Here is a 13,958-nt window from a genome sequence, read left to right as displayed (position 1 = left end):
AAATAAATAAAAACAGAGATAAGATCGGTAAAAATACACAAATATGAAAAGCATGCATAGCCTATACAAAAAAAAGTTAAATTGAGCAACCACAGGTCAAAGGCTTGTCTGAATAAAACAGTTTTTAGCAAGATAAACCTTTGCTTGCAATTCATTTCAACAGTTGAAGTTGAACACAACACATTTTCTTCCAGTGAAGAATAAATCCCACATTCCAGTTCACTTGAGGAAAAGCTGTGCTCGATGACTAATCTAGAGTATTGTGTAGTGGGTAGTATTTAAGGAGGAAACTGGAGTTTGTGGACTTTGGCAGGCTGTGTTTAACATGGAGTTGGTGGTTCTGCCTTAATAGCATTCACCGTCTGTGTTTACACCCACTTTTGAATAGCTGGTAAAAAGCCTTGTGTGGCAGTGTGTGTGAACACAGAGAGACAGAATCAGTCAAATTGTATATTTATATGATGAAGAGGAGAACCGCCAAGCAGGGTCAGCCACCCCCCACCAACAATGCCCAGAGGAAAGTCCAGAGACAGACGATGGAAACACGGCAGTGAGTAAATTCCACCCAGTCATTCAGATTTTACTCACTCCTTTTTCTGCATGTCATCAGACACTGGTTCGGAGCAAAAAGTTTTAACAATTATGCTTAAAGTTCTGTGTAATCAAATTCACCTCTGCTATAATTTCCTGCAGGTTTTTCAGTGTCCGTGAATGCACCATTGAAAGTTGCACAATAGTGCTGCAGCAGCCAATGAGAAGTGTTGACGAGCCTATGACAGATTATTACACCAACCTTTATGACTAAAAGAGCCAAATTGGTCACTTTAAACCAAATAAAATTTACCTGGAGCCGCAAAACACATTTAAACTTTCACATGCGGCTAAAGCAGCTTATAACGTTTCATATAGAGTTTTGATATAAACTGTCTTATGTTGCATTTATGAAGTTTCAATTACAATTTAGGATGGTAAACATTTCATTACATTTTCAGCTGTTTTTCAGAGGTTTCAACTGCTGTTAATATTTTTTTTTAGAAATCCTTCTCATTTGAGTTGTTTGTTTTTTTCAAACCAGTTTCTTTCCCCTAATTTCTTGTGGTTTTAGCAAATTTTCCCCATTTTAGTCATTTTCGTTGTGCCTTTTTTTTTTTTTTTTTTTTTTAAAGCCAGTTAAAAGTCCTTTTTAAAAAGACATAGTGTTCATATATACGATGGAAATTAGAACAAATGTTTATTTCGGTATAACTTAGTGAAAGCTTCATGGAGCCACCACAGAACACAATGCATGTGTGGTAAGACATGCAATGACAACTGGTTCATTTGTCACCATACAAAGTGGACTTTAATGATTCAAAGAAAACAAGGAAGGCTTCACTCAGGGATGAGAGTTAACGTTATATCAGTATGCGTGAGCATATCCATAGTGTTTGCACTATCTGCAATTAATGAGACGATAAGTTGCTGCTCATTGCAGTTTGTTTATCCTCCTTAAGTTCAGTTAATTCCAGTAATGGTCTTCTAACATTTTGTGAAGATCACGACTGCTGAAGATCCTCTTAGTAGTATGTGCAGTGGAGCCCTTGCATTTAGAAATATCTGATCATAATGGCTTTAACGGCTTATTAACTCAAACATATTCAATGTCATGCGGGCACCATGATTTGACTTCCAACTAAGTGATATAACTTCAGCAGGATTTAATGAGTGAATCAGTCAGCAGACTGACTCACACGTCGCTGACAACTCTAATGTGTCACAGCAACACTATATGGTACAGCTGTGTGCACAAGAACACACTGAGGAAAAAGGAATGGTTTTAAAGAAACGAGTTACATTTTGAGAATAATAGCCAGTAAAGTAACTGCACTATGATTTGTAGCGACAGGGGTCTCCAGCATGAGTCATTCCCACCAGCCAGCCGTCTGTCTTTATTGGCAGTTACTACCTTGATTCTACATTTGAAAGCACATTGCGCTTTGATGATTGAAGACAAAATCAGTCTTTTAGGTCGGGGTCACTTTAACTTCACATCTAATGTTTACTTTGACCCAACAGTTGTTACACTTGAATCTCGTTTGCAGATTTAAGCTGAAAATACATTTCTTCTATAAACAAAACAAAAAAGAAACTATAAATAACCATTTGAATAATAAAACATTATTGTATTTACTTTAAGCTACTTTTTAGTTCAAAACCAATTTATTTGCCAACAAAAGTGGCCTCTGATTGAAATGAGGTCAAACTATACATCTGATTTGACATAATTAAGATAAGCTTTAAAGTTTTGTTTTGTGCAGGCAGTATAGACGATCGCCTTTGAAAGTGGGATCATTTACAACATCGATTCGACAATAATATATTGAAATGGTGGGAATTGATTCCCAGTCGACCTGATTCACTAATGGGACTCTGCACGGTCAGTTGGTTCAGGGTTGATTTTGTATTGGCTTGCTGCATCAGAACTCATGATTTGGACTCACCCAAAGCCTTCAATAACTTCAGTATATGTACATCAGTAAGTTGCAAGCCATGCAGCTATAACCATCTCATGAGTTGAATACTAAGCCACTCTCTTCTGTTCTAGGTAATGTAATGAATGTTACTTGTATTGGCTCCTTCACCTTTCTGGCAAACTCATGAAGGCCAGAGATATTCATTAGTAATGCACCAATACCACTTTTTTAAAGGTTGAGTGCAAGTACGAGTACTAACCTTTAGCTATTTGCAGATAACGAATACCGATACAAGTACTTATTAAATGCCAAAAAGCATTATTCGTACGCCAGACACAAACGATATGTAAAGGCGAGGTTTTGCCGCAAACCATCTCCGCACAACCTCGCCTAGGTATCGTGCATCCCTAATATTTATACTTACCTAGTGAACTGCAGGCGGCACAGTGATGTGTTTATCTTCTTGCCTGATCGCAAACACACCCTGCCTGGTTTTCTTTGTGCAGCTCGCATGCCTCTTTGTACATGGATTTCCTGCAGGTACTCATACTAAAAATCCAAAAAGCAGCCTGCGAGGTCCGCTGGGGACTCTAAATTGTGTGGCGCTTTGTGCCTCTCCGTCTCTCCGACCTGCTCATGGTGTATCTGGCCTTTACCCAGCGTTGCCAGCTCCCCTCGACCTTAAATTGAATTGTGCCTGGAGCTGTCTAACCTGGAAAGCAGCAAATGGCTGTATCAACAAAGTAATGATGGATTCACAAACTGTGATGGACAGAAAATGTGGGGGAACTGATGACACCTGAGGGTAATTATCAGAGAGTAACTTGTGCTGAACAGCAGCATTTTAGCAATTATGTTGTTCTGTGGTGAGTTTAGCCGCCTGTTTCGGGGTTGTTTTTTTCTTGTGTTTTTTTTTCCAGCATTTTGAAACCTCGTCCAATAATTCAAAACACTTATTTGGATATTCCTCTGCTCGTGGCAATGCTTGTCATTATGCCATAGGGCATCACACTGTTAAGCTGTACCGATTTCGAGAAGTTGTCATTTTTCCATACTACAAAAATTTTATAATTTTTTTTAATTAATATTTATTTATTTTATTTTTTAAAAGTTGTTTTGCGCTCATTGTCCTCTTTCAGCTACGAAAACCCTCCAGCTCGTACATTTATGGGATCATACAAGCATTGGTACGGTTGTCTTAATAAAACTCAACAAATGCAAATGTCTGCATTGGTGAAATTTATTGTAAATAAGCTTCAAAAGGTCTCTATTGTGAAGATTGTCAAACATTATTGGTGTCAGAATTTATTTTATCACACAATTTAAAAACCAATGGACAGATGTCCCTTTCATTTGTATCAAGGGCACAGGACGGATGCTAACCTTTGGCCGAGCCCCCCAGTGGGTGTAATATTCGGTTACTTCTCCCCCCAACCGGTCAAGGCGGATGGCCGCCCTTCCAGAGTCTAGGGTCCGCCCCACGGTTTCTTCCTGAAGAGGGAGTTCTTATGAACTTCTCTCCATGCGAGGGAGTTTTTCCTGGCCACTGTTGCTTGTTACATCTGCTTGCTTTGGAAGGGTTTAGTTGGGTTCTGTTGTACTCTATCATTGTAAGAGCGCTTTGAGATGTTTGTTGATGTGATTTAGCGCTTTACAAATAAAATTGAATTGAATTGAATTGAATTACTGGGTCACTTGTGGAACTGGCAGTATCTTTACTTTCCCCCTGATTTGCGTTGATTGAAGTCGCTGAGTCGTCGTCACAAAAGTTCCAAAAGCTTTTAAATTTCATCCGTATCCTTGATAATGAATGTTTTGTTTTGTTGTAAGTTTCCCGGATGCAGTTTTCTTCCGTCTTCTTCTCCTCAGCTTTCAATCGCAGGTTTAAACCTATTATCTATTAATGTCTAATCTGGAAAAACAGCCCAGATTAGAGTACCAAACTCCAAAGGTTTCCTCTGCAAGGTTGGTCAAAGGGTCCTAATTAGGAGGCTGTCTTTTTAGGTCAATGTGTAACTACGTATGACAGTATGACTGAAAACCGAATGTAACCTGTGACAAACAAAATTAGCAGGCTCTTTGTCTTTTAACAGATTAGATTAGCGAGCTGAATATTTACACGCTATATCATGGACTTGATGGTAAAAATTAAATGTATCACCCAGCATTGGTCCATATAGAAGCAGAATGAGTTTTTACATTACAGTGTGATAATGTTCGTGCAGTGGAAATTGCTGTGGCTCAGTTGGTAGAGTGGGTCATTTTCCAATCCAGAGGTTGGAGGTCCAGCCGACCCATCTCACTCTGTCCAGATGTGGAAATGGATCCCAGCGGTCCCACCTTCCGTGACAGCTGTCATTATTGGTATTTGTGTGTGAATGGGTGAAAGTGAGCATTTAAAAGCATGTTGGGATTGATTGATGAAGTATTTTAAAAAAACACTGTGGCAGTTTTATGCTTAAATAAACAGTTCACTTTAATTAGAATGATTCTAATATGATTTTTCCAGTTTTGTTCTTGTGTGCTACACAAAAGGTTTGAGTCCCTTTGTTCGGTTCACCGGCACTTCGGCCTCATTTCTTTGTTAAAACAGTGTCTGATTTGTAAGTACACTTGAAAATCTTGGTAATCGACCAAATATCCCTCCCAATTTCAGAAAACTTTAGATTTCGCTTTATTCAGTCACTCCTATGGCCTATTCTATATTGGCCCTTTTTAAGCCCATAGTTTTTGCTTTAGAGTCCCTGGTTTGAAATCGCTGTCATATGCTATCAGATTCAACAGTTTTATCTTGTTTTGTAGTCTGAACTTCCTTAATACTTTAAACCAAATGTCCAAAGTGAATCTGGTGATTGAATCCAGTCTTCATTCTTTTACTTTGAACATATTTCTCTCGGCTTACTCTGTACCGAAACACTCTGACTGAATTTCCTCAAAGCTGTCAGTCAAAATGACAAGACGTTTCAGATATGCCTTGCAATGCAAGTTTTTCACTCGTGTTAAGTACAGCTAATTCAGAGTCACTGATTACTGTAACGTGCTTGTCTTCGGGAGGGCCGAGGAAACCGGAGTATCCTGAGGAAACACATGCATGCACAGAGAGAACATGCAAACCTGATCAAATTCAGGAATTCTTGCTTTGTAACAAAAAAAATAAACTCACTCCATCCATCTATCCATCCATCCATCCATCCATCCATCCATGGAAAAAGCTGCTTCCACTTTGTGATTTTGTTGTCACTGTAACGTGATGTCGTTAAAGTGGCTGAGCACAGGCAGCAGACGCCTCCTCTGTACAATGTTGGATTCGTTACGACACTCGCAATGAAAATCTGGGATGAGATTTTGGATGTTTCCAGACAACGTTTGAAAGTGAATAGTCGAGCGAAGGAGTGAACTCTCGACAGTCTGACAGCTTGTGGAATAAATAACCTGCAAGAAGTTTCCCCCGAGCAGCACAGGGAGATCAGTGTTGCAGTAAAAGTGCTCTTCTGGCTGATTGGAGTGTTAATGGACGGGGCGGCGATGTATTGTTCATTAATTGGCAATAGTCTGAATAGCATCCTCTTTTCTGCCTTTGACTTCAGGGAGTTGAGACAGACTGCAACGACAGCCGGCCGGCTTGATTATATCGTGCAGTTCTTTTCTCCCACATTCAAGCTGCAGCCACACACTGGTGCGTCGTGTATGGAGCAGCTCACTCCATGCCAGTATGTCTGAACACGCTGTACGTTTCCCTTGTACATCTGAAGCACCGGGCTCGGAGACCCTTCAGTGCTTCTCTGAAGGGAGATTTTGGGGGATTTTTCCTTTCTGGCGTCGCCTCCACACTGTGGCAAATGATTCTTTTTACAGCACTGAGCAAAGTCCTTCACACTGCCCCACACCCCCTTCTCTATCTCCACTCACTCGATGCTACTCACATCTGCTGAGTCATCACACTCCTGCAATGTAGTGGAAGTTGGATGTAAAGGGACTGAGTAGGAACGGTGGGATGGAAGTGTTTTTTGTTTTAATGTTAATAAATGTACTTGAGATTAAACAAGTGGGTGAATAAACATATAACCTTTTGGTGCATGTCTGTGCACTACACTGAGTGTTTACTTGTGCAATATTGAAGACGTGCCTGTAAGTTTAAGTCTATAAATACAACTGTAAAGAGCCACCACATACGGCTGAATCAACCGTTCTGAAAGATGTACACGGATTTCCTGACGGTGGATTATTTGGGACTACAGCGGACTACTTAGCATGTTATGAAGGATTGTTGTACTTGTTGGCTTTCTAATCTTCTATGGAGCCAGTTCATCCTCTATGAGCTCCCTCTGGATTCTGTCTCCTCACTATGTACCAAAGCTGATATTTGTATGCACATGGAGTACGTGCGCTGTGCTTTTGGAGTTTCAATTGCACTTTAAGGATTTCTGCAAGAGACATTGCTGTGGAGCTGCAGGTTTTGCTATCTGTCTCATGTATTGACAAGTGGTGATTCGAGGCCCCCCTCTGTGTTGCGTATAAATGTTCTCCCCCTAATTACTCTGGTTTCCTTCCACAGTCCAATGACGTTGCCCTTTTGCCCTTGCCATCTGCAAGTGTTCAGTCGTACTCATCTGGGAACGGTTGCAGCACCCAGTCGAGTCACTGTGTGACTCCAGTCTGCTTGATCAATGAATCCCTTTCATTTAACATTTATTTTCTGCTTGTTGCAGTTTGATCAGCGTTCTTTTTTTGCTTCGCTTTTGATGACTTTCTGAATGCGAGTGTCTTGGTTTAGCTTTAATAAATACTGACTTGTGAAGGAATTGCTTCCATGTGCTATGTAAGTGATAAATGTTTAATCTGTCACGGGTTATCAGTCTACAATAACGGAAAAAGTTATAATCTAATTTATAGCAGAGTTGCTCTGAGACCAGGAGGGTTTTTAAATGTCCACAGTCATAAGTCTGTTCCCTTTATTGACATACAGAATGTGAAATAAAGGTCAGTTAGCCAGTGGTCATTATTTTTTTACTTCTCTCTTTGCTTTTTTCCAGGTCATTCCGGTGGCTGAAAAGGGGCTTATTTGCCCTCCTTATTATCTTTATTGTGCTTCCTTTCTCTGTGAGAGTTTTGCCAGAGTTAATCCAACACCTTGTTTACACTCACAGACGTAAGTGAACATTCAGTCTTTTCTTTGGAGGATCTGTAAATCAGGCGGACATTAAAAAGGCCCACCGTTTCCTCTTCTCTTTCTTGTGCTGCAGTCAGGGTGCCGTTCTTTGCTGACCTCAGCCGACCTGCCGAGTTCTCCCTTAATCACACTATCAACATGTACTTAACATCAGAGGAAGGGATTTCCCTCGGTGTGTGGTGAGTGTAAGCCATTGTTTTATTTTACAGCATAGGTGAAGAGAGAAAAAGGTTCTGAATGAAAGACAAAACTTTTATTAACGACGCAGTAACCAGCCGTTTGTTGTTCAACCAATCCAAGGCACACGGTCCCTGCCAGCCAGTGGGAAGAAGCACAAGGGAAGGACCTGGCTTGGTACCAAAACTCTCTCAGAGCTGGAGGTCCAGTTTTCATATATCTTCATGGGAACACAGGCACAAGGTATGATAAATAATGCATTTGTATTATCAGCGCCTCCTGCTTCTGCAAAAAGTTAAAGTTCCTTCCAGATAGATGTATTTGTTTCTTCTTGGCTCAACACCAATTTATTGACGTGTGTGTTGGTTAATCTTTCTTGCAGGTCATCCCCTCACCGAGTGGGAGTGGCTAAAGTGAGTTATGACCAGCACTAACATATTAATCTTCTCTAGGTCTGATATGAAAGTCTTGCACGCTGTTCTTATGACAAATAAGCATCATGTGTCAACAGATATTGAGTGAACTCGGCTACCACGTGCTGGTGCCCGACTACAGAGGTTGGTGCAAATGAAGATTTATGACTCCTCTTTTCAACATATTTTCCTCTCTATGCTTCTTGGCCTCTATATTGATTATAATGGACTACCTCCTCACATTGATTTCATGCCACTGGCAGCCATCCGATCACAGCAGACTAATGTAGTTGTGCTTGATCACTTGTTTGTTGTAAGGCAGTCAAAAAGACAACAGTTCAACCTCAGGTCAGCATCCTTAAGTGCAGTTTTCTTTCCCTCTGAGTGGCTGCCACCTTGTGGCAGTGAGCCGCGGTGCTGACAGTGAGCCGCAGCCGCTGATCTGATGGGAGAAACTCTCTGGGCAGGTTTTGGAGACTCCACAGGAGAGCCGACCGAAGACGGCCTGACTACTGATGCCCTCTACTTGTACAACTGGGCCAAAGCACACAGCAGAAACAGCCTCGTCATCACTTGGGGACACTCTCTTGGCACAGGGTCAGTAAGGATAGCGTGACTCAGATTATTGTTACATCAGCTATTTTAGATATTAATGTTAAAAATGCTCAACATTGAAGTTGTACTCTGCAACACAACCACTTCCATGACAGTTTTTTACATATGCTGCAGAAAGATTTCTCTATAAATTCATCTACTATGCCACATTTTTGAACTCGGGGGTCATGAGCGGGCGAGAGGCATCCATCAATGCATCCATCTTCTCTATACCGTTTAGTCCTGTGCAGGGTCCCAAGGCGCTGCAGTCAATCACAAATAACTGCGCAAGTGCAGGGTACATCCTGGACAGCAGTCGATCACAGAGCAAACACAATGTATAGTTCCCAATTAACCTGCTGTTTTAGGACTGTTTGTGGAAACCAGAGTACCTGGAGAAAAAAAAACAACAACTATGCACGCCCGGGGAGAACATGCACCTCCACACAAACAAAAAGTCCCTGAAGCAGAGCCGGGACTTTCTCGCTGATGCGCACCACTGCATTACTGCAACACAACAGGATTTTTGCAAAATGCAATTCTAAGCAGCATGTTTTTAATACAAACTTGCTGTCAAGCAAGTTGAAGATTGTCAACCAAGGAATCTGTTTTTAGTTAAACACACACATTACATTATGTAAGGAGATACATAACACTGATTATCATGGCACCTGTCATGGCTGGTATACAACAGGCAGCAGGTGAACTTGTTGTCCTCAAAGTTAATGTGTGACAGGAAGAAAAACGGACAAGCTTGAGGACTTCAGTGAGTCTAGATGACTGGATCAAAGCATCTCCAAAACTGCCACTCTTTAGGGTGTTACTGTCTGCAGCGGTCAGTGTCTATCAGAAGTTGTCCGAGGAAAAAACATGATGACCCAGTGACAAGATCATGGACAGTCGAGACTCGCAGAGCTCAAACCTGCTGTAGAAGTTTCTACTGCTTCTGATGGAAAGCTTTCAGAATACAATTTATTCTAAATGGGAAGCAATGAAAAAGGCAGGCGATCATATAGTTATGACTGACGTGAATATGCAGTGCATCTAGGTCAGAAATGTTTGAAATTGGCCTGGAGCTACAAAAAAAACCTGTCTCATATTAGAACATGTGAAAGGAACCAGACAAACCTGAGACGTTGCTTTGTATCTCCTGTCAGAGTGTCCACGAATGCTGCAGTCAAACTGGTGAAGCAAGGTTGGTTCTCATTCCAGTGATATTAGGCAAGCATTACGATAACTTTGTGATTCAGCATGTCAGAACATAAACGGGTAACTTTTCTCTGTAGGTGTGGTTTTGGATGGCGTCATCCTGGAGGGGGCTTTCAACACCGCTCGACAGAACATTCCAGTTCACCCTTTCCTTTGGGTAAACCCATCAAACCTATTTATTTTGACTTATGTCTCTAGTTTATGTGCCTGCTCCTACTCCCATCACACCTGAATGAAACCAGTTGATCTCTTTTCCTTTAGTTTTACTGGAAATATCCAGGCATCGGATACCTTTTCCAGGAGCCATGGGCAGAAAATAAGGTTGTTTTTCCTACAGAAGAAAAGTAAGTTAGTAGCAACTGTCAAATATTACCAAAAGCATCCTATCAAACACTGACTTGTTAATCTGACAAGTTATGTGTGATGACATTGTGTTTCATTGTTTTCCAGTTTGAAAAAAATTAGAAGCCCGATACTTTTCCTTCATTCAGAAGACGATCACTTGGCTCCTCTTTCATTTGTCCAGCAGGTATTGTTATAGCGAAAATTATCTCATTCAATTGTGACAGCTTGGAATCCGGTTGTGTGAATATCTGTAGTGCGTGCGTGCGTGCGTGTTATAATGGGATTTTATTCCACTGAAAAACAGTTCATTTGAAATCTGGATCACTTTATGTCTGCCACTCCTATTAAAAAGTCCTTTTGTAATTTTCTTCTTTTTTTTTTTTTGTTCCACTATTAAACTCACCAGTTAAGTGTCGGCAAAACAACTGCAGTGTTTTCAAAGATAAAGTTACTGGGGGGGGGGGGGGGGGGGGGGTTTCAATTGCATTTGTTATCTTTGATGTGATCCTCTCAAGTGACACAGGTTTGTACTGGACAGGGAGTGTGTGGTTAATAAATACTCAGGGTTCTGAATCTATGACCTAAAATAAGACCGTTATTACAGTACACTTTATCTTTTCTGTGGTTCCTTGTTTGTGCACAGTTCACTTTAATAAAAAAAAAGGAATAGAAACAGACCCTGTGTTACTATGATGGCGGCTGGTCCTCACCTACAATAAATCTCACTGTTCCTAACTTACTTCAATAACTAAGCACTTCCTTTTGGAGCATTTTCTTTTCAGGGATTAATAAAGTTTCTTTGCATTTCTCTCCCAGTTGTATGAAGTAGCAGCAAGTGCTCAGGATGCAGAGCGAGTGAAGATGGTGACATTTGACGGCTCTCTGGGATATCTACACAACGGCTTATACAGAGACCCCCATCTGCCCGACATCATAAAGTGAGAGAAGATTTCAGTAATAATACACTAGATAGTATTCCATGCCAGCCAGATAAGCCTGTGTTTGCTGAAGGATGTGTTTCATAGCGATATTGTGCACGTCTCCTCTACAGGAAGTTTGTGCAGTCGCTGGAAGGATGAATGAAGCAGAACGACCTCGTCATCATTCAGACTGAAAGCACCGATTTCATTTGATTGAATGAAACATGCGATTTCCTTAAATGAATCTACAATTTTGGAATTTGAATGTACTTAATGTGTTTTCTTTTGCATTTCAAGACCACTTTTCAGAGATGATAAATGTCTGTTTTAACCTGTCACAATTGTTTCAAATTTTCAACTGATGATTTTATCATTGTTAATCAAGACAGGAAATGTAATTATGATACGACAATATCACAGAGGGCGTCCTCTAGGGCGTTGCTCATTTGCTGTTTAATACTGATCAATCAGCCTGTTCCTCTGTTCCCAGGCTTGCGGCCGATGTGACATTATAAGAGGAATGCCGAATAAACAACTCCTGTTGTTTTGTAACTTTCATCACAATAAATCAGCATAGCTGTGTATTTGTAACTATTCAATTTCATTTGTGTAGCACCAAACACAACACAGTCATTTCAAGTCACTTCTATGGAGAAAAAACCAACAATTTCCACATGAGCAGGTAGAGGAGACGGTGGAAAGGGATTCAAACCCTGGGTCAGGTTTGGATGGGGACTGAGGATCAGAGTACGATCTTCCACTTCTACTGTCAGACATCCTGCAGCGAGAAAGAGAGAGGGAGAGAGCAGGAACTACAGGAGAAAGACAAAGGTTAGTGAAATGTAATAGTGAAACCTGGTGAGTGAGAAAGCGAAGAACCTCGGTGTAGTTCCTCCAGAAATCTTAACTTAAATCTTCTGGAGTGACACGAGACTAATGGCTCTTTAAGATATGATGGAGAAGGATTTGAAATTATTTGCTTGATTTAACAGGAAACCAATGAAGATAAGCTAATATTGGAGTGATGTGATGTCTCCTGCTGGTTCCTGTCAGGACTCTTGCTGCAGCACCTAAAAAAAAGACTACACTCATTGGTCTAAGATGTGTGAAGGCCCATGGATGAACTCACGCCATCTTTTTTCAAGTGAAATTGTGAAATGTGTCCTTTCATTATAATGAATGTGTTTTAGATCTAATAACCAAAGATACATGTACGTTAGTATTTCACAGTAATGTTACCATATAGTTTCTGCTTAGTATAAAATCCTACAACACTGGAGGTAATGATTATGTAATGATTGTTTTTGTGATGAACATGCATTTATGGGATGAAGAGCAGAGCTGAGTATGTGAGTGGTGCCCATGAAGAATTGGCCAGGTCTTTGTAAATACTGAACAGTGTTCCTTTGTCGCCGCTATTGAGTCTTGTTTTGAGCTTTATCTCAAGAGTCTGGGCCTTGTATGTTTGGTTTTTGACACTCTACCTTGACTCTTCTTTGTTAAATGGATAAATTGAGTAATCGTCAGTATGTCTTACTTAAGTCAACAGAAGACAAAAGCTGTTTTTTCCCCCCTTGTCCTGTTCGGCAGCTTGGGCCAACAATATTATGTGATTGAGAACCTTCTGGTGTCAGAACAGTTTTTGCTCTCGCAACAAGAAGAGACCTGGAGTCTCCTCCTGTTGCTGCCTTTATTAGAAGTTGGCATGGCTGCCGTACACGACCGGGGGGGGGATGCTCAAAGAGAGAGCAAAGAGAGAAGATTGATGGGGAGCGAGAGGGGGGGGTGCAACATACAATACCCTTGTTGGTGCTACATATATTATTTGCAGTTATCACACTGATCCAAATACTTTCCAACTGTTATTAAATTAAACCAGCCTGAGCAGCTCTATCTAGACAGTAACATGATTTTCGAGATTAAACCAGCCTGAGCAGCTCTATCTAGACAGTAACATGATTTTCTAGATTAAACCAGCCTGAGCAGCTCTATCTAGACAGTAACATGATTTTCGAGATTAAACCAGCCTAAGCAGCTCTATTTAGACAGTAACATGAAGCAGGAACATGAATTAACAAAGAAGCAACAACAAAAGAGGAGCATGATTTTGAATGTTGAGCAAATGATGACAGAAAACATGCAACTTCAGCAATACTTCTCATGAGGAGTGGAAATGTGTGTGTGTGTGTGTGTGTGTGTGTGTGTGTGTGTGTGTGTGTGTGTGTGTGTGCGTGCGTGCGTGCGTGCGTGCGTGCGTGCGTGCGTGCGTGCGTGCGTGCGTGCGTGCGTGCGTGCGTGCGTGTGTGTGTGGTTAGCTGTTTGGCCTCAGCAAAAAAGATTGCAATCCACATCCTTATCTCTGATGCTCATGCCACAAATGCATGTCCCCTGAAATATTCAAATGATCCAATATCTTACTAAAAGTCAAAGATTGGAGAAATAAAATGTACGTTTCATAACTTACTACCCTTCAGTGGGACCAAACATCTTGCTGAGTTTAGTTCACTGCTCAATCACTTCTCCTATCCGTGTAGATAAGGTAACCACTCTTCTTTATTATTTATTTACTAGTCTTTTATGGTTTTTATTGTGTTATTTCTTTTGTGTACAGCACTTTGGCCCCCAGCAATTTTTAAAAAGTGCCTTATGAATAAAGATGGATTGGATTGGACTGTGA

General features: G+C 40.9%; 1 protein-coding gene across 1 annotated transcript; it reads left to right on the top strand.

Annotated features, from left to right (window-relative positions):
- Positions 1-264: 264 nt before the first annotated feature.
- Positions 265-12,559, top strand: LOC308121102 (lysophosphatidylserine lipase ABHD12). Its single transcript, XM_080482179.1, has 13 exons — positions 265-550; positions 7,487-7,602; positions 7,697-7,802; positions 7,924-8,043; positions 8,183-8,213; positions 8,312-8,357; positions 8,681-8,810; positions 9,965-10,002; positions 10,094-10,173; positions 10,278-10,360; positions 10,467-10,545; positions 11,178-11,299; positions 11,413-12,559. Exons 1-13 carry the CDS (start codon positions 459-461, stop codon positions 11,438-11,440), a joined length of 1,071 nt encoding a protein of 356 aa, XP_080338305.1. The 5' UTR covers positions 265-458; the 3' UTR covers positions 11,441-12,559.
- Positions 12,560-13,958: the final 1,399 nt, after the last annotated feature.

This window comes from Lipophrys pholis (genome assembly GCF_963383615.2).
Source record: "Lipophrys pholis genome assembly, chromosome: 15".
NCBI classification, from domain to species: Eukaryota; Metazoa; Chordata; class Actinopteri; order Blenniiformes; family Blenniidae; genus Lipophrys; species Lipophrys pholis.
The sequence above is the reverse complement of the archived record's forward strand: the minus strand, read 5'-3'. Positions and strand labels throughout refer to the sequence as shown.